Below are 21,977 nucleotides of genomic sequence, written 5' to 3'. Positions count from 1 at the left end.
TACAGACAGAATACATTAAAATAGTAAAAATGGGTACAATTCTTTGTTGGTGTAATTCCACCACTCCTAGAAGGGAAGTGAATCTTGGTTATCATGCTCTGTGAGTAGCAAAACTCTTGAAACATTCAAGACAGAGGAGACAGAGGAGTAAGCAGAATAATGCTGTTACCAAAATCCAGTCCAGTGACTTCTCTAAGGAGACAGATGCTGGTAACATCCAAACAGAAATCTGTGAGAACTTCAAGCCACATTCTGCTGCTATAATAGCAACACCTGCTGATATTGGAGTTGCCACCTGTGTCATGTGCGGCCAAAGATAAAACAGAAATGTAAGGGATTTTTCCTAGCAATTGAGTTCAAAAAACACAAAAGTTTCAATTGTTAAGAAATTAAATGTGCTATGGCTTCATGGGTCTTATTCTGCCTACATTTTCCATCTGTGATATGGATTATCAAAACCAAGGTTGTGGACTTTGGCTCAGGCAGACTCTGGTCAGAAGTGACGCCTGGTACTGCTGTGCTGCCATTTGCAATCCCTGCCATTGCCTGGATAACCGTTCCAGGGCTGCAGTCACTACCTTCTCCACTGTGATGCAGACTGGGGCATATCCTTAGCATAGCATTGCTCTGCGGACTGTGACTAAAACAGTACTGAAATATACACTGAAGTATTGACATCTGATTACACAGTCAGCCATTCTCTGTACTTCAGAGGAGTACATCAGAGCATTTATCAATCACATAATTACCCATTTGTCTTAATGCAGTGTGAAATGTTAATAACCAGTACATAACTGGTGTTGCAGTAGAAGGTCTCGGGGTGTAGTAGCCAGCTAGAAACCACTGTGTACCTTTATTATAGTTTCACCTGCCTTGAAGAGGTAGTTGAGTTGCAGTTACAGCAAATATTTAGAAAACCTAGATGGAGATCAGTCAGGGAGAGCTGAAACAACTGTTCAGAGGCTGTTTCATGTGGCAGTGTAGCAGACAACTGACTGAAGCCTCTGAGGACAGAGTAGGCTATAAAAGAGAAATATTGAGGACACCGAGGGAGGTGTTCAGTTTAATGAAAGCTAGTGAAAGAAAACTGAAGGATTTACAAATCACCACCTGCAGTATTTCTGCATCAACTTCTTCTGTGAGCTCGCTGAATACCTAGAAATTTGAAACAAGCCTCACCGCTCAGGGTCTGACCCATTTTAAGTATATCAAGTCATGTTCAATCCATCCCTATATACCCATTTGCTTACATGGGTTTGAAACCACATGTTTTATAAACTTCATGTATAGTTAGGGCCTTCAATAAGGTAAGAAGAGTATTTTGGCAGGGGACATGTTCACTGGGTCTAAGTATACAGCTGGGATAACTGGATGTAAAATTTTGTCACAATAACTGGTAAAAGTAGTCTATATACAGTGCACCTGTTCTGTTGGAGAGTATGAACTCTGTCTAGACTTCTAGCATTTTATTTATACATTGCATAAGTACAAATTACTATGTTAGGTGAAAAATGTAATCCAACATGAATGTGCTACAGAGAAAGATCCTCCATAAGGAGAATGAATGAATTTCTAGACCAATGGGATGAAATGCATCCCTTACCATATACTTAGCAAACTCCACTGAATCTGGAAGCACCAAAAAAACAACTTCTTCACAATTCAACACTTAGTTTATAGTCATGCTTTTAGTGATGAAATATCTTATTTTGGATAGTGTGTTGATGTGCTAGCATCTTCAATTTTGGGGAAGAGCAGTAATTTCTAGACAAAAATGGGAATCCAAGGGGATAATATTCATTTAGTCCTTCAATTGTGGATCAGTCTTTTGACTCTACCACAAGCACAATAGATGAAAATAGGACTAAATTTACAGGTTAATTCCTTGAAAATGGGCACACCAAGACTACAGATTGCAAGTAGCAGGCTTTCTACATCTGTTAAACATTTGCAGCAAATACCTTGAGTCAAACTGAATTGCTTATAGCTGAATTATTCACAAAGCTCTGAGCCACCTTGGGATTTGCACCATATGTGAATTAAGAAGTTCCTTGGTAGTCCTTCAGAACTAAAAACTCAACACAAAGACCTATATGGCTCTGTGGAAACCAACCCAGGACAGGATTGATGCCAAGTCTGAACTAATAAGCTCTGCAGTCTCCATTCAAAGCTTCTCAAGTGACTGCATACAGCTTTCCAGTATGTCTCATAATGTCAACACCATTTAGTGTGCTTTTTTCTATTACTGGGATTATTTCAGCATGATACTTGCTTGTACTTTCACTTCCAAGAATTTTAATGAAAAAGTTCAGGTTCAAGCTTGGAATTTATATTTCTGTAAAAGATACATTGTGAATCTGAGTGCCATTTTTCAAGAGTCTGTTTTAGAAGGCCATATGAACAGTTCAAGTTTTAAAGAAAGGCTCTTGACCTTCTGGCGAAGCAGAAGTTCAAATGTTAGTTGCTGTTTCTCCAGCATGTAGACACCTACAATGTGTAAGTGAGACAAATTTCACTCTTCTGCTTTAATGGGAATGTGCCAATTAATTATATTTCAACAAAAGAAGAAACTATATTGTATAACAGTTACTATAGTTCTCAGCAGTTCTTCCTGCCCAGTTCCCAGGGAGCTGAAAGGAACTTAATTAATTCAGGTGCAGTGTCAGGCCTGACAGGTTTCTAGGCACCATGGATCATCAAGCTATAGATAATCAAGAGTAGATTGTGGGTATATTAGACTCTGAAACCCTATTGTATACTTATACTAAAATCACTGTATTGCAGTAGTAATTAATTTTGAAGAAAAATTTTTGTTTCACAATGTTTGAAGTAAATTAACACATCAGCATCAACATATCGCCATGTTTTAGCCCCTAGATTTATTTTAGGCCACTAAGAATATTTTACTATCTATTAGTGTTTCACAAAATAGGGCTGAAAGACATGGGGCTGTCCTAACAGAACTGAGAACCACCTACAAATACCAAGCACCTATGATTATAATTACAGGGTAAAATACAAGCAAGTTCTTCAGCAGTGTTTGTAGTAAAAGCAACTATCTTTTTGTATTCTTGTACACACCATACCTTCAGTATTCATGTTTAAAAGAAACCACTTATTATTAGTTTCTTAGATTCTTCTTCAATGCCTTGTATTTGAACACATGGATAAAAGATGAATGGAGTCAGTTCTACGATTCACTCTATGTAAAAGAGAACTGGATTGATCCACTGCTAAGGTAAGCAGTACTTAAGTAGCCTGTGGCCACCTCAAAGTTTAAAAGCTGGAGAAAGCTTCCCCTGAAAGTTCAATATGCTGTTAAAGTGTTTCTCCTACTGAAGTCACTTGGAACCCTTCTTGTCTTGGTGAGACTACATTAATCCCTTTTACTTACCCAGAGGCAAGGTTCTCTCACAGAAAAGTCCTTTCACAGATGTTGTACATTTGCTTTTCAGTGCCCCTGAATAGATGAAACATCATAGTCTGGAAAAAAAGAAAAAAAATTAAAAAATTGAAAGTTTAAATTACCTTACAGAGTTAGACTCATGCCTCATAAGTCACTTCAGCATCTGTATGACATTAAGCATTTGAAAAAGATGTTTGACTTCCCTGAGCTTGGCTTTATGCACAGACTTGTTTGTGCCAATGGTCATAAAATCCCTTCTGAGCAAATCAGATAAGCATGTAAAAAAGTCTTTTAAAATTCTTACTTATTTACACAATTGCAGCATCATTTGACAATTTAAATGCTCTGAGGTGCCAGGTGTGTCCACAGATTGGTTAGGTAGGGATACTGTAGCATGAGTACCCTTGCCAGACTGGAACGTTTTCATGTGGAGAAACAGTAGCTCTGCAGCCTACTGTGCCACTTTTTCACTCTCGTTTTTACCCAGGACAGATAAATTGGGGCAAGCATTGGTACACCAATGTGGATGCAATCACACATCCTCCTCACTGCAGTCAGTATAGATTAACCCAGATGACGGCAAACAGTGTTAGACAAAAATATGCTACAAACAATTTCAGCTGAAAAAGAATTTGTATGTAGTTCTGTCATATCAAAATCAGTAGAATTAATCCTTTCATTCTGTGTAGATTACATTTGATGTAATGAATATGTGTTTTGCCTAGAAGTAGTAAATGTAAATTGAACAGGAACATTAAAGACCATATTTAGCTACTGGGTTTGAAACTTCCTTCAGGGGGCTAAGAATGCATTGATCAGTTTAATCAGTTCAGTAGCTTAAATCCTTTTAAATATGTCTTTGTATTCCTCTTCCTAATGCCAGTGAGGTTACTATAAAGAGTCCTACTTATTGTAATGGAGCTGCATTACTCGTAGCAGTTACTTGCAAGCCTCATCCCATAATGACTAGCTGAGGTAACAGCCACATAAACAAGTTACCGTAAATTTGCATTGTCGGCTGCTTTTTAAGTTCTGAGAAAGCTTCATTGCATGTGTAATACTTAAGGATAGAACACATATAGAGGAGCAATAACTGACATGAAGTTGTCACAGTAATTAGCCCTGTGATAACCTGTTTGTGTCTTACCTTGAACCTTCTTGTCATTCCTTGGAAGAAGTCTGAACCTTCATATAAGCCAAAATCCAAACACAGACAAATCAAAGTCAACCTGACTGCTGCACAGGGTTCACTGAGGGTTCATTTGCTAATTCACCAAACTCCTTACATATTTCTATTTTTTTGTATTAAAATTGCCTGTGCTTTGAGATTGATTTATCTGTGCTCTCTCAGTTGGTAAAAGTGGCTATACCCAGACCACTGTTTGTTCATAGTCTCTTCATTTAAGTATGTTAAGTATGTACTTAGTTTATGACAGATGCTTTTCTGATTCATAGCCTGGTCCTGCTGCAAAACGAACTGGCGAGATAGTTGCTTACTCAGTAAAAACTGTGGCTATTTCACCACTAGTAATGTGAATGGACTAGCATCTATCAAGGGGTGAAGTAACACAGTCCAACTAAATCATGAGTATAAATTCATAGGTAATATTATTAAAATTGAATGACTGAAAGCATTACAGAATTTGCACCAATGCCGACCTCATATACTGCGTGTATGTTTGTATGAAAGAAAAAATTGAAATTAAATTGAAAAATCTGTTTTTATTTGAAGATGGCAGCCAAAAGTACAGCAACTGATTGGACAGCTCACAGATAAATTAAATAATCGTACTACCCCTGTCAAGACTTCGATGGTCACTCAGCCAAAGGAATTTAATTTGACTGTACCCAAACCACGTGCCATTCTTATACCTCTGCTAATACCAGTCCTGGAAAAGAGTCCACCTGTGAGTTTTTTTATACTTTGAGAGATACTATGTTTTAAGCATGCTTGTGCACAGAATCATGGTAGGGGTTTTAATAGTCTCTTTAACAATAAATGTAGAAAATCTACAACCTTTCACAGTTCATCAAGGATTTCTGTAATATTCTGTGTTATTGAATATCGGATTTATTAATAAATAAATAATTAAATAACCTAATTATTTTAATTTCTGTGAATGTTGTGTAAACAAACTGTAATGCAAACAAAGGAAAGTGAAAAGGTTAGTTCCTGTAGTTGTTTTGTGGCTTTTGGAGGTAGAACTATACAATGGGTACAAATTGATGACAGCGTTGACATAAGCATTTCTGGTAGTCCTTTGATTTGTAAGATGTTTGCTTTGGATAATGAACCGAAGCAGGTAACAAAAGAACATCTGAATTAAAATTTTTGAGAACCTTAGACAGACTTTTTGTAGATGAACTCTCATTAAAGTAAATGGCAAAGCAATTTCACTGAAGATGAGATAGCCTCTATGTTTGCAGCTCCTCCTTTTTATACCTTTCTATTTGTATTAATGTTGAATCTCTAAAATTAGTTTTTTTCAGTTTAAATTTATTAATTTATTGCTAATGTATAAATGAGACTAGATTTACCTTTGAAATGCTAAGCTTTTATATTACTCATTGTCTAAGATTGTGACTCAGTTATACTAGTACAAATCAGAGACAGACTATTGGTTTTAAGTTAGCTCACTGGGGTAATGCAAACAGCATTTGGGATCAAGCTGATATGACTAACTTAATAAAGACTCCAAAATCATTTATATTTAAATGCAGTGGGAAGTGAGCTTGGAAGTCATAGTTTTGGGCATTATCTGCCACCTTGTATTAGCACTTCAGATTTTAAATAATACATGTGTTGAATGCTCTTAGAAACCATTTACATCTTAGGATGGCAGAGCAATTTAATGGTAGTGTATTATACAGTTAATGGGATTTTACATTGAAACATCTTAATACCAGGCTCTGAAAAACTGCATTTAATAACTACTTAATCAGTAGAGGAATGAGTCATATAGCTGTCATTTTAGTACCTTTATTCTGTGCAGCCCCTCTTAGAATAAATTTGCTTAATGTGGATGCATTTACTGAAGTTCATTTGTGTTGTTAGGATGATACTAAATTTGGTTTACATTCTGGCCAAGTCTGCAAATTTAAAAGCTTGTGTGAATCTAAAACCATTAGCATAGTAGTGACATATGTTGTGCTCATTTCTGTACCCATCTCAGCAAATTAAGCTTCACTTTAATTTGCCATATTGTTGCCAGTATCACCATTTTAGACCCTCAAATGAACAGAGACTGAAAATACAGCACAGATCACAAGAAAGAGTTTACTTGTAAAGTGAGAGCAGGCAATAGTTTTGGCTACTGTGTAGTGGAGAGTTGTATGTAATTGCAAGGAGTGCCCACAAATAAAGCTCTTCCAGATGACATACCATAATCTGCTGCAGAAATGTTCTTGTCCATTTTCTCCCAAAGTTGTTAATTTTATGGGATATTCATTTTTTCTCATGGTTCTCATGGATCTGTCAAAGAGCTTGTCATGTGGTATATTAGCAGGGGATATCGTAGTCACAAAAACAATAGGCATAGTTACTGCTTGACTCTGAAACAGCTGTATGAATTCATATGGAAGCGTCTGGATTTTGAGCAATGACTAGTGATAAATTATTGCAGCCCTATGGTGAAATCAGTTCATTCTAATTAATGGGATTAATATTTTAGTTATTTTTTTCTGCTAGGTTGCACTATATTCTATATTAGAAATAAAACACAAAATAAGATGAGATGTACCATATACATTGAGTTCAGGAGCTGGGATAGTACTGCTGTCCTGTACACTGAACACATGGTTCCTTCACAGGAGATGACTGGAGATGTGGGTTATTGCAGAAGGCAGGATAGTTGTCTTCATGTTCTATATCGAGATGGGACTCTCCACTGACCTTGGAAAGTTTCACTGGAGTAACATGGGTCTAGAAGGTTAGGATAATCATTCGTCATCATAAACATTCATCAGACACAGGGGACACAAAGTGAAAAGAAAAAACACTTTCATTTTGAAATTTAACAATGAAACATTTCACTCTAAATATTTGGTCTAAAGATAACAAATTCTTCACTGTCCTTTGCACACAAGCACGTGGATGCACACACAAACATGCCCATACTCATACACACATTCATAAACACAATTCTACAAAGAAAAATTAGTGCTTTAGCTTGAAGCTTGCAAAGGAAACAAACGGAGACAGGTGCTTAAACCTGATAGCATGCAAAATGATTTAGACACATTTAACTTCATTGGATATATTAGCCCTGAGTTACAAATAAAATAAATTATTTTAATATCTTCACTGTATTAGAATAATAAGGTTATACAATTAATTTCTTCCTAGATGTTCTGTAAACCAGTAATGCAGTTAAAAAAAATAAAAAGTCCTCACTGAGATGTTATTGTACCAGCATTCAGACAAATTTAGTGTATTTTTTAGATATTTTCCTTACTATTTCACCTGCGCTTCATAACTAGAGTTGCTGACCGAGTAAAATAATTAAATGGGTGAATTCATTTGGCCAACACAGAGGATTTTGTCTGCAGATATATAGACCCAAGGATATATTTACCTTTATGATCTTGTTATGTATAAAATTAGAAGCTCTTAATACAACAACATTGCATGAGCTTGCCCTTCTCCATCTTATGACAGTAACTTTAAAAAAATAGAAGAGTGATGACTACCAAAGTTCAAAGTGATTATTCATTTTGTTCTTCCTTAAACTTCTTTTGGTGCCTACTCCCTAAGTAAACCTCTGTTAAAAAGATATCCAGAAAGCATAGGTGAGCCTGACCACTGTCTGGAGAGGAAAAACAAGGTTAGTGTCTCTTGCTCCCGGCACCCTTTTTTTCCACATTAGGATTAAGGAGGTACCATCTGGCCTTTTTGATCTCTCTATTGCTGGAATTTACAATTTACTTATAGTGACTTAGTCATCCTCTTTCAGCAACTGGATAATTGCTGTATTGTCTATCTGGCTGGCTGGCTGGTACTCATCACCATGGTATCTGAGGGCTAAATTACAAGGCTAAGATAATTTTTGAAACAGAGCCGATTGATTGAAAAGTCTTCTCCTCAAATTACTTGGAGTAAGCATAGCAGTTTCTGAGAAGAGATTTTCAGCTTACACTGGCAGATGAATACAGTTTTGCAGGTAAAGCACATGAAATAAACTGATACTCACTGCCTGTGCAACCCTTTGCAAATCCTCTGGGCTTTAATTTCTCCATCCATAAAAGCATAATAAAAATTCTTATATACTGCTGGGAAATTGTTTCAGTTCTACTTCAGTTAAAAAGCTCACAAATATACATGAGCAGTCTCACCAGGGCATTTAATTGCTAGCTTCTTCTGTTTGTGCATTTGTTTTGCATGTAGATAATGATGTCAAGCAGCAAAGACAGTGGAAAGTACATCAGATTCATGATTTTTTGAAAGCATAGCTCTTTACATAGTCCTATAAAGCTAGATGGGATCCCCATGTTCCCTAAACTGGCCTCCAGTACAATACACATTGTAGATTTTTCCCATTAATTCTTGAATTAATTCTGTAACTTCTAATTGAGCTAGAACATTTTTAGCAAGATAAATATTTAAGCATATGTCCAGTAAACTGGCAGACTTGTCTCACCCACATAGGAAGGAGACATCCAGTCTTTTTTCAGAGTTTGCTTGTTGGGAAAAATTTACTGCTCAAGCAAATACTGAAATCCCCCAGAAGTCGTCTCTCCTGGTCATTTTATCTGTAGCCTTTTCTGACATGTGAATGCTTTTCCAGACCTTTGACTAATGCTAGGAGGGTGCTCTCAGTCCTCTACATCTAAACATTTAGTCTACACCTCCCATGGTATGCCCTTACAAGGACATTAGGACAGCCACAGTAAATAAGAGCTGAAGTCCATTTTGCCCAGAGTTTCTTCTCCAGCAGTGGTCAAACACAGATGTCTAGGAAGACTATAGGGACAGGACAAGCTTAGCTGCTGCTTCCTCCAACTGCCTTCTCAGTCTCCCACCATTTCAGCTCAAACACTTCCTCGGGTACAATGAAGTTCCTGGGTATTTAACAAACTTCAAAGGATTTCTCTTCCCTAAACTTCTTTGGAGTCTCTGTAACTTGTTGCTACTACCACACACTGTGCCAGAGAGCTCCACGGCTTAACTGTATTCAGCTGCCCTGTCTGGCTGTCAGTGCTGTGAAGCTGAAGTTTATGAGATGTCAAACAGAACTTTTCCCCTTCTGGCAATTTTTTTCCCCCTTGAATTGGCCTATAGGATTTATTATTTCTTTAGCCTTTCTTATACCAGTTTCAGATTTTTCTTTCTTTCTGGTCTTTTGACCAGGGGTTATATTACATTGCACAGGAATAAAAAGCCTGGGTAGTCCAGCTAATTGGAATCTGACCATGTCTTCTACACTGGCACTAACAGTAAGGAATCAATATTTTTAAAATAACTGTAGCTGTTATGTGTTTTTTTCCTGCGAGAATATGTCACTTGGAATATTTTATACCCCATATTGTAGAGATTATTGTCTTTTAATATAGGTTCCTCCAAGCACCTACAAACCTCCAAAGGAAAAAAAGCAACTAGAGGAAATCAAAACAAAAAATCGCCAAAAAGCAGAAGTAAGTATATTATGTTCTTGTTCTAGTTTTTCCTTTCTTCTAAACTCTTTCTTCTGTAATGTTCTATTTTCATAAGACATAGAACTTCATCTGAAACGTATTTGCTTTTGCACCTAATAGCTCCTGACTCTCTGGAGTCATGAAATTTGTATCCTCTATTCTGTTCTATCACCTTTTTTCCATCTTCTTTATTTTATTATTGTCTGAGACAAGACCCATCCTTTAGTCACTATACAAGTACTATCTGAGAATTTATGCGAGTAGCCACGTAAGGTAGCAGAAACGTGGTTACCTTCTTCCCTTGACAAGCTTGAAATAGTATGACGGCTCTTTTACTCCCACAGGACTTGGATATTTAAGGTATTCCCTTGATAATTAAGGCTTCAAAATACAAATTTTTTTCAATATTTTTTGTTTGTTTTCTACAGTAACTGATAAATAACCACTTGTCATCACCCACTGTTTAAAAATATCAGCATACTCTGACTTCTTTTTTTGCAGACTCCATACTCTTTCCTCCAGCAGGCTGAGAGAGTGGGAAGTTATCATGATTTGTAAAGAAGCAGAGTACATGGTCTGTGTGTTAAGAGAGCAGGAGAAGGAAGGGCCTGGAAAAACAAAGAAACAGATCTAGTTATTTGATCCAAACTTTGATATGAATCCTATTCAATGAGTTAGCTACTATCATAGTTAAAGCAGATAGTTGTCTTCTCTTTGGAAGGGAATTACTGAAATGTCAGCTTCCACCTTCTTTCTTCCTCCCCACGCTGCAGTCACCATACCCAGTCCAGTAACAGCACAAGCCTGATAAAAGGCATGCTATTTGACTCCTTTTTATCTGCACTTCCCCACCCCCGTTCTGAAAATGCCTTACTCTAGCTTTCACTAGCCAGTACAAGTCCATTTATCACTGTTCTGGGCTCTCCTCATGTCCTTGTGAAAGGGGCATTGGATTCTGTTCCTCAACTATAGTAAATGCTTTAATGTGTGATAGATTCTAGGGGGATAAACTTTGCATTCTTTTTGCTGGCCCATCACATTACCTACGCTTGATATTTCATTATAAAACAATACAACATTATTTTTTATCCTTTTAGTATTTCCATATTGTGGAGAAAGCACACGCCTATTTTTCTATGTGCTTATTTGTATGTACAAACTTCCTAGAAAAACTGGGGAGGAAAAGCAAGATATTGCAGTGCCTTTATTGTCAAAAATCTATGATAACTGTAAAATCACTTAACAACCAGCCACATTCTTCAATGGAGAAAATGCATGAATACAAGGAACAAAGAAAAAATAGCTGCAGTAACAGCAGTTTTTGTTGCCTCTGGAATGTTATAAAAGGCATTCAAAGCATTCACAAAGGTCAATTCCCTAGACTGTTTCCTAAACAAGCTGAAATGTTGGGTCCTAAAAGAAATATGCATTAAAAATGCCATTTGTTTCATAGCATTTTTGCAGAAGCTGTAATAAGTACCATGTCTGAGCATCTGTAAGAAGGAGTGAGAACACTGGAAGCCATACTCTAGACAGTTATGGAAGTGCTGATATTATGGACGGCTGCTGTCCAGAAAGCCATTAGAAAATCTAGTCTGTGTTTCACAGCTTTGATTAGAGATTTGGTTTACAACCAAAAGAAATAACCAAAAACTAGAAATGTGACTGCCTGTACATCCCCCCTTTAAAATGACAGGTGGAACTACTATTAGGGGTGTGCCTTTTGGAGCAACCCTTGGTGCTCAGATCCCATGATCATAATTTTCTAATTTAACTCAAAACCAAAGCCAATGTTTGTTAGCTATGTGGAAACAGTTAATACCTATGGTGCTGATGTGCCATAGATAATTATGAGGCTTTTAAGTTGAATTCTGGGTGAACATATTTCATATGGGCACACCTAGCAAAGGCTTGATGTCCTATGCAAAGAGTACAACCAGGCAGAACTATGTAGAAAATCAAGACTAGCCTACTTCAAGTCTTTAATCAGGAATGAAGATTCATATAAATACTAAGTCAAGCTTTCGTTCATTGGAAACTAATATACTGGTTGGGGCTGCAAGGCTTTTCAAGACAGAAAATTCTTATTAGAGAATTTAAGTGTACCATACTCTTTAAGCTAATTGCTCTAATTTTAGGATCTGCTCCTGAAAGCAAATGCTAACCAGTTCAGGTGTGCAACCATGAAGTCTGAAAAGGGAGAGGTATGCTACAAAATACTTTATTACCTGAAAATCCCTCGGGACGAAGATGAAAAATTACTGGAATATTTAAAGATATCTCAAAGTATTTTAAAATTTTTGTTTATTTGGGGTTAGGAATTATGTGCTATCATTTATAGCTGTACTGTCATTTCACATCCATGTACTAACATTTGGCTCTTTGGATGCATAATGCACGATCCTCTTTTCCCATACTTCTGGAGCTGCTTTATTCTCCTAATTTTGAGACAAACAGCCTTCCTGTGATACTACTCCAACTCTCCAAACTGGCAATATTCCTCTAAACCCACATATTATTTTTCCATTAACTTTTATGCCACAGAGCAGCCAGGCTGAGGGAATAACAGTCCCATTCATACAGAATTCTTGCTTTCATTGATTCACAGTTCGCAACTATGTCACCAAACTATGTATGTAATATATTCATTTCAGCATCACATCTGCATATTCTATTCACTGTGTTCACTCCCATGGTACCACACACTCTCACATCAGTATCTATAGCTAACACCATAAAATTAAATTAATAACCATCAGTAGAATTCTACCACTATTTAATAATTTCATGAACTATGCTTTGACACTTTGTTTTTCTTCCCAATAGCTATTTCAGCTAAGAGCTGAATATATTCATAAATATATAGGTAATATTTCATAGTCAAGCACAACGTCACTGTTACTTTTTTAGCATTATTTTAGTCAACAGATTTTAGTCAAATATTTGGACCTACCTTTGTATGGTCATTTGATATGAAATATTCCCACTAAGTTGGGTGTACATAGCAAGGTTTTGTGGATATAACAATTCCAAAATACACCCCCTATGATCATATTTGTTACTCTAGATTAATATTCAAGAGTGATTTTTAGTAAATATCTAATATTTTTTGCTGACTACTTGAAAATCTGTCTCTGAAATTAAATAATGTATTATTGGCTTGAACCATAGAACACACATGACAGTACGAAGAGTAAACCAGCATTCCAGGTCCAAAAGATCCAGCACAAGGTGAGTAACCTTTCAGGTACTGTTGTCAGATGTACTTGAAAACTTTGCAGTGAAAAGCACACATGCAAATTCTGTGGTGATGCAAACTGTACTGGAATCCATGTTTTTACACCAAGTTCTGTGGCCAGGAGCATGGGATGAATTGGGTCTATGGCTCATAAATGTTGGCCTAGGCCCCATTAACAATCCACAGAGAGGTGGTCAGGGAGCAACAAGAGTGTGGCTACTCCAGGAGTGAAGAGAAACAAGGAGCCAAAGGTAATGAAAGCACAGGCAGTGGTCTCACCAACCAGGCCACAGTATCTGAACATGACAAGGTTGGTGGTAGTGACGGGTTCTGTGGACAGCAAGAACAAAGCAAGGTAACAAATCAGGTCTGGGGCTCACCCAGGAATTCCAGACAGGGCTACAACAGCAACCCAGGTCCATGACAGCAGGAGACAGAACTGGCGAGACAAACCAGGAGCAGAATTACCTCCAGCATAATGGGAAAGGACTGAAGCCCGTATCTGAGCTTAAGTGGGGCTCCTGGACCAGAGAGAAGAGGGTGTGAGTGGAGGTCGTAGGGGAGGCCGGTCAGGGCACTTAAGACCTGTTGGTTCCCTAAGGACCCTGACAGGCAAGTTGTGTGCAGTTGCACCAAGTAACCATGTTGCCTTAACAGTGCTTTCAATTACAAAGGGAGTAGTTTTTATGTAAAACGGTAAGGATTGAGAATAGTCCACAGAAAAAAAAAGAATTGTAAACCTCTGGCTTAAGAACTCAGCATAGGGACAGAAGAATCTTGCATCTGTAGATCACTGTTTCAAAATGAGATCCTAAAGAATGCTGAGCAATCATTCCAGCTAATGACTGTCTGATACACAATACACAGTCAGTCTGGATGTTTGTCTTGTTTCCTGTAGACACATACTGAGGTCATAAAATCCACTATACTGATTGCTTCTCTGCTAGGATTTCCAAGGGTCAGAGAATTGTAAACATGGAAAAGGGGCTGTTCGGCCTTAACAGTGTAACACATTAAAATTCACATTGCTATTTCTGCAATAACTGTACTACAGATAATCTTCAGTCTTACACCATTCAGTCTGTCACCTTTCATTTGTTACAAGTTCATATGCAGAATAATTTAATTTGGAAGTTGTACTTATATTGTGACCTCAGATATCTTGTGAGCAGGTCTACCTACCCTTTAAAACCATATTTAGGTACAGCTTATATACACTTTGAAAAAACTGATTCCCTGCTTGGGGAACTGGGCATCCGGCAACTGTTTCTAAAGCATATCTGGCATTTGTCACATACTGAAGCTATCTTTAATAACAGTATTGCCTACCCAGTCTGCTTACTTACAATCCAGCAGCATTTAAATTACGGGGAAGTAGTAAGATCCCAGTTGCTTCTGCACTCAAAAGAGGGGAAAAAACCCAAAGCAGGAAACATTTACATAGTTAACCCAAACACACATGACCTGTAATTATGTGGGCTTAGTTCAAGACTATGTATATTCCACTTCCTTTTCTGATAATGTAAAATACTGAAACCTTAGTGCAGACTAATGAGAATCAAACTATCTGCTTAAATTGCCTAAAGAAAAATATGGATCTGGCACCTTAAGGCATTGATCAGGGACACTTCTAACACCTGCTAGTGTCTCCTCTAGGAGCACAATCAGTTTTATCTTGTCTAAACACATTTGCTTTAAAGATTGGTTAGGTGATATTCACAATGCTGCTGTAACTTTCAAGCTGAGATAAGCATTTTTTTATTGATTTTTAAAATACTTTCTCATCCTGTTGCCTTCCTGACTGTGCAACTCTGTGAGCAGACAAATTCTAAATGGAAGGTTTATCCAAGATGTATAGATAAGATTATAATCTGCCCTCAAATTAATGAAATTATATAAAGTTTTAATCAAGTAGTGCTTTCCTTTCCTCTTCTTAGAACACCCACAGTATATTAAATACATTTTTTTCATTTCAGACACATTATGTGCACCAGCAATTGTTTCTCATTGCTGGCACAAAATATCTATTCATCTTTTTTGCTGGAAAAACGAGACAGTACAAATTCATCATCACTCTGTCTCAGTCTGCCTCTTGCTCATATCAAGCCTTTCTCCTTACATATTTATTGGTTTTGGTGAGCTACTGTGTGTTCATTAGGTGGCAATAGTGAATATTTTTTTTTCCACAAGAATTGGTGTTCTGTGATTTTCTTGATTATTTCCATTTTCACATCTTGACAAAAGGGAAGATACCTCATGACAGGAAGAGAATGAGTAAAATTCAAAAATTCCTTGATACCACATGACATAGAAGAATCTATTCAGTTATATTACTTATACTTGTGTGCATGTATCTTGGGAGTCCTAGTTATTTTGACTATATGGGCTGTCATATTTCTGTTTCATCGTCATTCAGTCGTATTTATGTTAAACTGGGAAACTGAAGTTAAAGGTATTTCCATAAGCATTCTATGTTCAGTTCTCTATCCAAACTATAGTTAGTAAATACAGAACACAAAATCTCTTGAAAACACAGGTAATTGCCAAAAATGTGAAAATTTCTACGTGTGTCAGAGAAAATGCCTACTATAAGTAGACATTTTATACACAGTATAGTGTATAAAATGCAGATGGGGAGGAATGTTCATATAATGCAGAAGAGTTTGGGAGGAGTTGAGAAGTAGACCAAAAGGAAGGAAGGCCATCATTAGGCATTAAGAAGAGTAAGTATAGTGAGTCAAACAAAATAAATAAAATACATTGGTTTAGGTTCCTCTAAATTTAGGTTTTCCTAAATTCTTCAAGATATCATCATTTTGTCAAAAACCAGACAAGTAATTCATTTTTGTCCACTAAAATGTGCCATCTGTGTAGAAAACACAGTAATTCTAGTTAGTGAATTTCTAGGTGGTAGTATGTGTGTGTTATCCTCAACCTACCTAATTAATATAAATTATAAATTATCATTTTTTCAGTTAGCTTATGTATTTCAGGAGACTGCAGTACATATTTATGCATACAATATTTACATTATATAGCTTGAGTGATTCTGTGCATCTGTTTCTCAGCCACTCATTAAGCTGTTAATTTGAAATTTAAATACGTTTGGATTCTGAACACAGAATTTGTCTGGATTGAGGTTAAATGTGTCATGTCTAAGCTTTGTTTTCTGCAGGAATGATCCTAGTTCTTATCCCACCAGCCCTGCTTTGCCTCAGGTCAGATCAGGTTCTTAGATGTGTCTGCAAAGGTGATACATTTTTTTCTGAATAGCCTATTTGTGCCATTTTTAACTGGGAGAGAGGTTATTCCCTTCCTCCCTCAGTATTTAGAACTTCTCTGGGAGTTAGTCCTAAGGCAATGCTTTGAAGAACTGCAAAGCAGCCAGAGGATCTAGTCCAAGTTACACCATGAGGCCTGGAAGTCACTGAGAACTGTACTTCATTTCTACTATCTAGAAAATGGATATGGCAATTGGTGATGCCAGCTGCCTTAGACATATTTTGAAGTTATAATAGTGATTATTTGTAAAACACTTCTGTGACCTTCTATGAAAGGTACTGCTTGCGTTTAATGGTTTTGACTAACTTACCTTCTTTCAGATAAGCAGTTTGTTTTCTTTGTCCAAAGCAGATGGAATCCCCGCACACTATGTATAGAAGCACTGAAAAAAATGAAAGGAAGGGAACACATTCTATGGGATTTGACATGGTCCAAGAGTGATTACAAATTTATAATCCACTTGGGGGACTTTGCTTATTTCTTAAGCAGCTTGAGTGGTTTATGAACAGCACGCAATTTCATTGTGAATGTCAGATTAATGCTAGATGAATGCTTTAAGCAAAATTTATGCTATCTTAGGTCGATTTATTTAACCCATTTAAATGTTTTTATACTGTGTTTTATGGTTTACAATACTAACTATAGTATATACATTCCCTTTCCTGACAGATTGACGATATACCTATTAAATTAAATGCTGCAGCTATTTTAAGAGAGGGTGCCCTCTATCAGCGGAAAATGGAACAGGAGCTCAAGAGGTACAATCATGCTTCTTTCTCAGATTACATTTCACATAATTAACCACAGTAAAAATAATTAAGTAAATTCCGGGTAAACTAAAATAATGGATCTGTCATAAGGCATTAAGAAGCTATTCTATAAACACGGTTGACAAATAAAAAGTGGACTGATATGAAGGTCTACGTTAGAGTAATTGTTCTATTGTAGATACTATACAGTGTGACTGTGTTCTGATTTAGCACTCGAGCTAGTGTTCACTTGCAAAGTCCAGTAAGGATAACTTGTTATATTTATTGTGATTCTCCAGAATAAATAATGACCCAATACACATCTATTTCTGTGTCCATTATAAAAGATGCCCATTATAAAAGATTTATTATCCTCTGCTGTTGTTTCATGTGGGTATGAATAACACAGCCAGGAGCAGTCTGAGGAGTATCAGGAAGGATTATGGAGCCCTGGGAGCAGTGGTAAGGGACTCTGGCACACAGGTAGTTTTTTCATCAATCCTCCCAGTCAAAGGGAAGGGCTCTGAAAGGGCCAGTTGATACAACAAATGGTTACAGGACTGGTGCCACAATCAGGGGTTCAGCTACTTAGACCATGGGACTCGCTTTGAGAAACATGGTCTACTCCAGGCTGATGGGTCTATCTGTCAGAGAAGGGGAAGAGTGCCTTCAGCCATAGGCTCGCCAAGCTGGTGCAGAGGGCTTTCAACTAAAGGTGTTGATGGAGGGGAACCTCAATCCATCCCACTCCTACCAGTTCGGTGCCAGTGCCAGCAATAGATGCCCAGAGCCTGGAGGGGGATCACAGGTCAGCAGGAGAGCACCTGAAGAGCAGCAGTAAGCTGCTCCAGCCAGTAAGTCAGCTTCACTGGAGGCCCAGCTTAAATGCCTCTGTGCAAACACACCCAGCATGGGAGATAAACAAGAGGAGCTAGAGACATGCACACTCCTGCAGGGCTACGATCTTATTGGCATCACAGAGGCATGGTGGGATGGTTCCTATGACTGGAGTGTTGGAATGGAAGGACACAGAATCTTTAGGAAGGACAGGCGGGGGTGATGAGGAGTGGGGTTTCACCCTCTATGTCCCTGACCAGCTGGAGTGCATGGAGCTGTGCCCGGGGATGGGTGAGGAGCTGACCGAGAACTTGTGGGTCAGGATTAAAGGGAAGGCAGAGACAGGAGATGTTATAGTGGGGATCTGTTACAGACCACCCAACGAGGAAGAATGAGCAGATAAAGCCCTCTATAGATAGACAAGCCCTGGTCCTCGTGGGGGACTTCAACCACCCCGATATCTGTTGGAGGGACAACACAGCGGGGCATAAGCAATTCAGGAGGTTCCTGGAATGCATTGATGATAACGTCGTTCTCCAAGTGATAAAGGAGCCAACAAGGAGAGGTGCTGCGCTGGACCTTGTTCTTACCAACAAGGAGGGGCTGGTGGGAGATGTGAAGCTCAAGGACAGCATTGGCTGCAGTGACCATGAAACGGTGGAGTTCAAGATCCTGAGGGCAGCAAGGAGGGCATGCAGCAAGCTCGCTGCCCTGGGCTTCAGGAGAGCAGACTTTGGCCTCTTCATGGATCTGCTTGGCAGAGTAGCATGGGATAAAGACCTGGAGGGAAGAGGGACCCGAGCAAGCTGGTTAATATTCAAGGATCACCTCTTCCAAGCTCAGGAGCCATGCATCCAGACAAAGAGGAGGTCAGGTAAGACTGCCAGGATGCCTGCATGGAGGAAACTCAAACACAAAAAGGAAGCCTACAGAGGGTGGAAACACAGATATATAGACTGAGAGGTACACAGAGAAATTATTCAAGCAGCCAGAGATCAGGTTAGGACAGCTAAAGTCCTGATAGAATTAAATCTGGCCAGGGACATCAAGGGCAACAAGAAAAGCTTCTACAGAGGAATGTCGGTGATAAAAGGGAAAACGTGAGCCATCTCTGGAAGGAAACAGGAGACCCGGTTTCCTGGGATATGGAGAAGGCTGAGGTACTCGATAACTTTTCTGCCTCACTTTCACTGGCAAATCCTCCAGCCACATCACCCAAGACACAGAAGGCAAAGCCAGGGACGGGGAGAATGAAGAACTGCCCGCTGTAGAAGATCAGGTTTGAGACCATCTGAGAAACCTGAAGGTGCACAAGTCCACGGGACCTGATGAAATGCATCCACAGGTCCTGACGGAACTGGCGGATGAAGTAGCTAAGCCACTATCCATCATATTTGAGGAGTCATGGCAGTCTTGTAAAGTTCCCACTGACTGGAAATGGGGAAAGATAAACCCCATTTTTAAAAAGTTAAAAAAGGAAGACCCAGGGAACTGCAGGCTAGTCAGTCTCACCTCTGTGGCTGGCAAGATCATGGAGCAGATCCTCCTGGAAACTCTGCTAGGGCACATGGAAAACAAGGAGGTGATTTGCAATAGCCAACATTGCTCACTAAGGGCAAATCACGCCTGATGAATTTGGTGGCATTCTACAATGGGGTTACAGTGTTGATGGATAAAGGTAAAGCAACTGATGCCATCTACCTGGGCTTGTGCAAAGCATTTGACACTGTCCTTCACGACATACTTTCTCCAAATTGGAGAGACATGGATTTGGCAGATGGATCACTCAGGCTATACGGAATTGGCTGGATGGTCACACTCAAAGAGTTGTGGTCAATGGCTCAATGTCCAAGTGGAGAGCAGTGCCAAGTGGTGTTCCTCAGGGGTCAGTGTTGGGACCGGCACTGTTTAACACCATTGTTGGCAACATGGACAGTGGGATCAAATGCACCCTCAGCAAATTTGCTGATGACACTGAGCTGTGTGGTGCAGTTGACATGCTGGAGGGAAGGGATGGCATCCAGAGGGACCTGGGCATGCTTGAGAGGTGGGCCTGTGTGAGCCTCATGAAATTCACAAAGGCCAAGTGCAAGGTCCTGCACATGGGTGGGGGCAATCCCAAGCACAAATACAGGCTGGGTGAGGAGTGGATTGAGAACAGCAGCCCTGCAGAGAAAGACACAGGAGTGTTAGTGGATGGAAAACTGACTGTGAGCCAGCAATGTGTGCTCACAGCCCAGAAAGCCAACCACGTCCTGGGCTGCATCAAGAGATGTGTGGCCAGCAGGTTGAGGGAGGGGATTCTCCCCCTCTACTCCGCTCTGGTAAGACCCCACCTGCAGTGCTGTGTCCAGCTCTGGAGCCCCCAACATCAAAAGGACATGGACCTGCTTGAGTGGATCCAGAGGAGGCCACGAAGATGATCAGGGAGCTGGAGCACCTCCCCTGTGAGGCCAGGCTGAGAGAGTTGAGGCTGTTCAGCCTGGAGAAGAGAAGGCTCCAGGGAGACCTTATAGTGGCCTTCCAGTGCTTAAAGGGGTGTACAGGAAAGGTGGGGAGGGACTTTTTACAAGGGCATGTAGTGATAGCACAAGGGGTAATGGCTTTAAACTGAAAGAGGGTAGATTTATATTAGATATTAAGAAGAAATTATTTCCTGTGAGGGTGGTGAGGCTCTGGCACAGGTCGCCCAGAGCAGCTGTGGCTGCCCCCTCCCTGGAAGGGTTCAAGGCCAGGTTGGACGGGGCTGGGAGCAACCTGGTCTGGAGGAAGGTGTCCCTGCCCATGGCAGCGGGGTTGGACTAGATGAACTTCAAAGGTCCCTTCCAACCCAAACCATTCTGATTCTATATTAAGCCAAATCATTTAATATATATCAATTTTCTTCAATGGTTTTCAGTCAACTGTATGCCAGATTTGATACCTGAACTTGATTATATGTATATAAAAATACCTGTCCATTTATATCACAGTAAGATATGGAGGACTAAGATTGTGCTGCTCCACAAGGCAAGATAAGCCAGGAGCTGAGGGTGACAGCAAGGCCTGTAGGGACAATGTCCTCACTGACAAACAGCTCAGTTCCTTAGTGCCCTCTCAAGGCAGCGGAGCACATCCAGTGACAGATAGCAGGGTCAGCCAACGGTCCAGTGATTGCCAGATGAGTCCACAGTGACAAGTCAGGGCTGAGGTCAAACCAGGAAGCCAAGTCAACAAGGCAGGGTCAACAAGGTACCAGGCTGGGTGCAGGCATATCTACCATGTAGCTTAGGCAAGGACAAAGGCTGTTAACATCAGCTTAAATGTAGTTCCCAGGAAGAAACTCTGCACACCAACAGGACTTTTCATAGCTCTTCCTCACACAGCTCTTTTTAATCCAGTCTGATCCAATGTTATACAGTTGCACTGCAACAGAGCTGTCTCTGAACACAAGCAAATAAATCCTAGGCAGGGTGGGGAATAAAAGGTTGCAGGTCCTTCTGGTGCACTTCAGTCTCTAAGGAATCCTGACAGAAGGATTCCTCTGACATAAGGAATCCTTATTCAGCAGCATAGGTTTTCAGTTGATATTAACTAGGGAGAGGGTGACTTATGAATGGCCACTGCATAATTAGAATTACAGAACATTTTCACTAAGAATTTTAACAAAGATAAAGCCTATATCATGCCATCTCGATTTAGTATTATTTCTAATCCACCTGATTTAGCAGGCTAAGCACTAAATATTGTTAGCATTTTAAATATTGGAATCACTGCCTATGTTTGGATTTGGTCTTTGGTCATAACAAATTTTGGTATATGGATCAGGATTTTAGCAGTAAATATTATGCATCAC

General features: G+C 39.3%; 1 protein-coding gene and 1 long non-coding RNA gene across 4 annotated transcripts in view; one reads left to right on the top strand and one right to left on the bottom strand.

Moving 5' to 3' along the window:
- Positions 1 to 21,977, top strand: part of CFAP99 (cilia and flagella associated protein 99) — a 63,925-nt gene that overhangs the window by 21,417 nt on the left and 20,531 nt on the right. For all 3 annotated transcript variants that reach the window (XM_042808412.1, XM_042808410.1, XM_042808411.1), the window contains exons 5-10: positions 3,126 to 3,238; positions 5,139 to 5,313; positions 9,956 to 10,036; positions 12,175 to 12,240; positions 13,208 to 13,267; positions 17,226 to 17,314. In XM_042808412.1, the coding sequence (XP_042664346.1) occupies positions 3,126 to 3,238; positions 5,139 to 5,313; positions 9,956 to 10,036; positions 12,175 to 12,240; positions 13,208 to 13,267; positions 17,226 to 17,314 (584 nt within the window). The remainder of the gene's footprint in view (positions 1 to 3,125; positions 3,239 to 5,138; positions 5,314 to 9,955; positions 10,037 to 12,174; positions 12,241 to 13,207; positions 13,268 to 17,225; positions 17,315 to 21,977) is intronic.
- On the bottom strand, positions 198 to 7,324 carry LOC122154934. Its single transcript, XR_006167049.1, has 3 exons — positions 7,147 to 7,324; positions 3,395 to 3,483; positions 198 to 295 (listed from the first exon to the last, which is right to left on the bottom strand). It is a non-coding gene; the product is annotated as an uncharacterized LOC122154934 (long non-coding RNA).

Source organism: Tyto alba, unplaced genomic scaffold, assembly GCF_018691265.1.
Source record: "Tyto alba isolate M040663 unplaced genomic scaffold, T.alba_DEE_v4.0 Super-Scaffold_6, whole genome shotgun sequence".
Lineage (NCBI taxonomy): Eukaryota > Metazoa > Chordata > Aves > Strigiformes > Tytonidae > Tyto > Tyto alba.
Note: the sequence above shows the minus strand (reverse complement) of the source record. Positions and strands in the feature narration are given on the sequence as shown.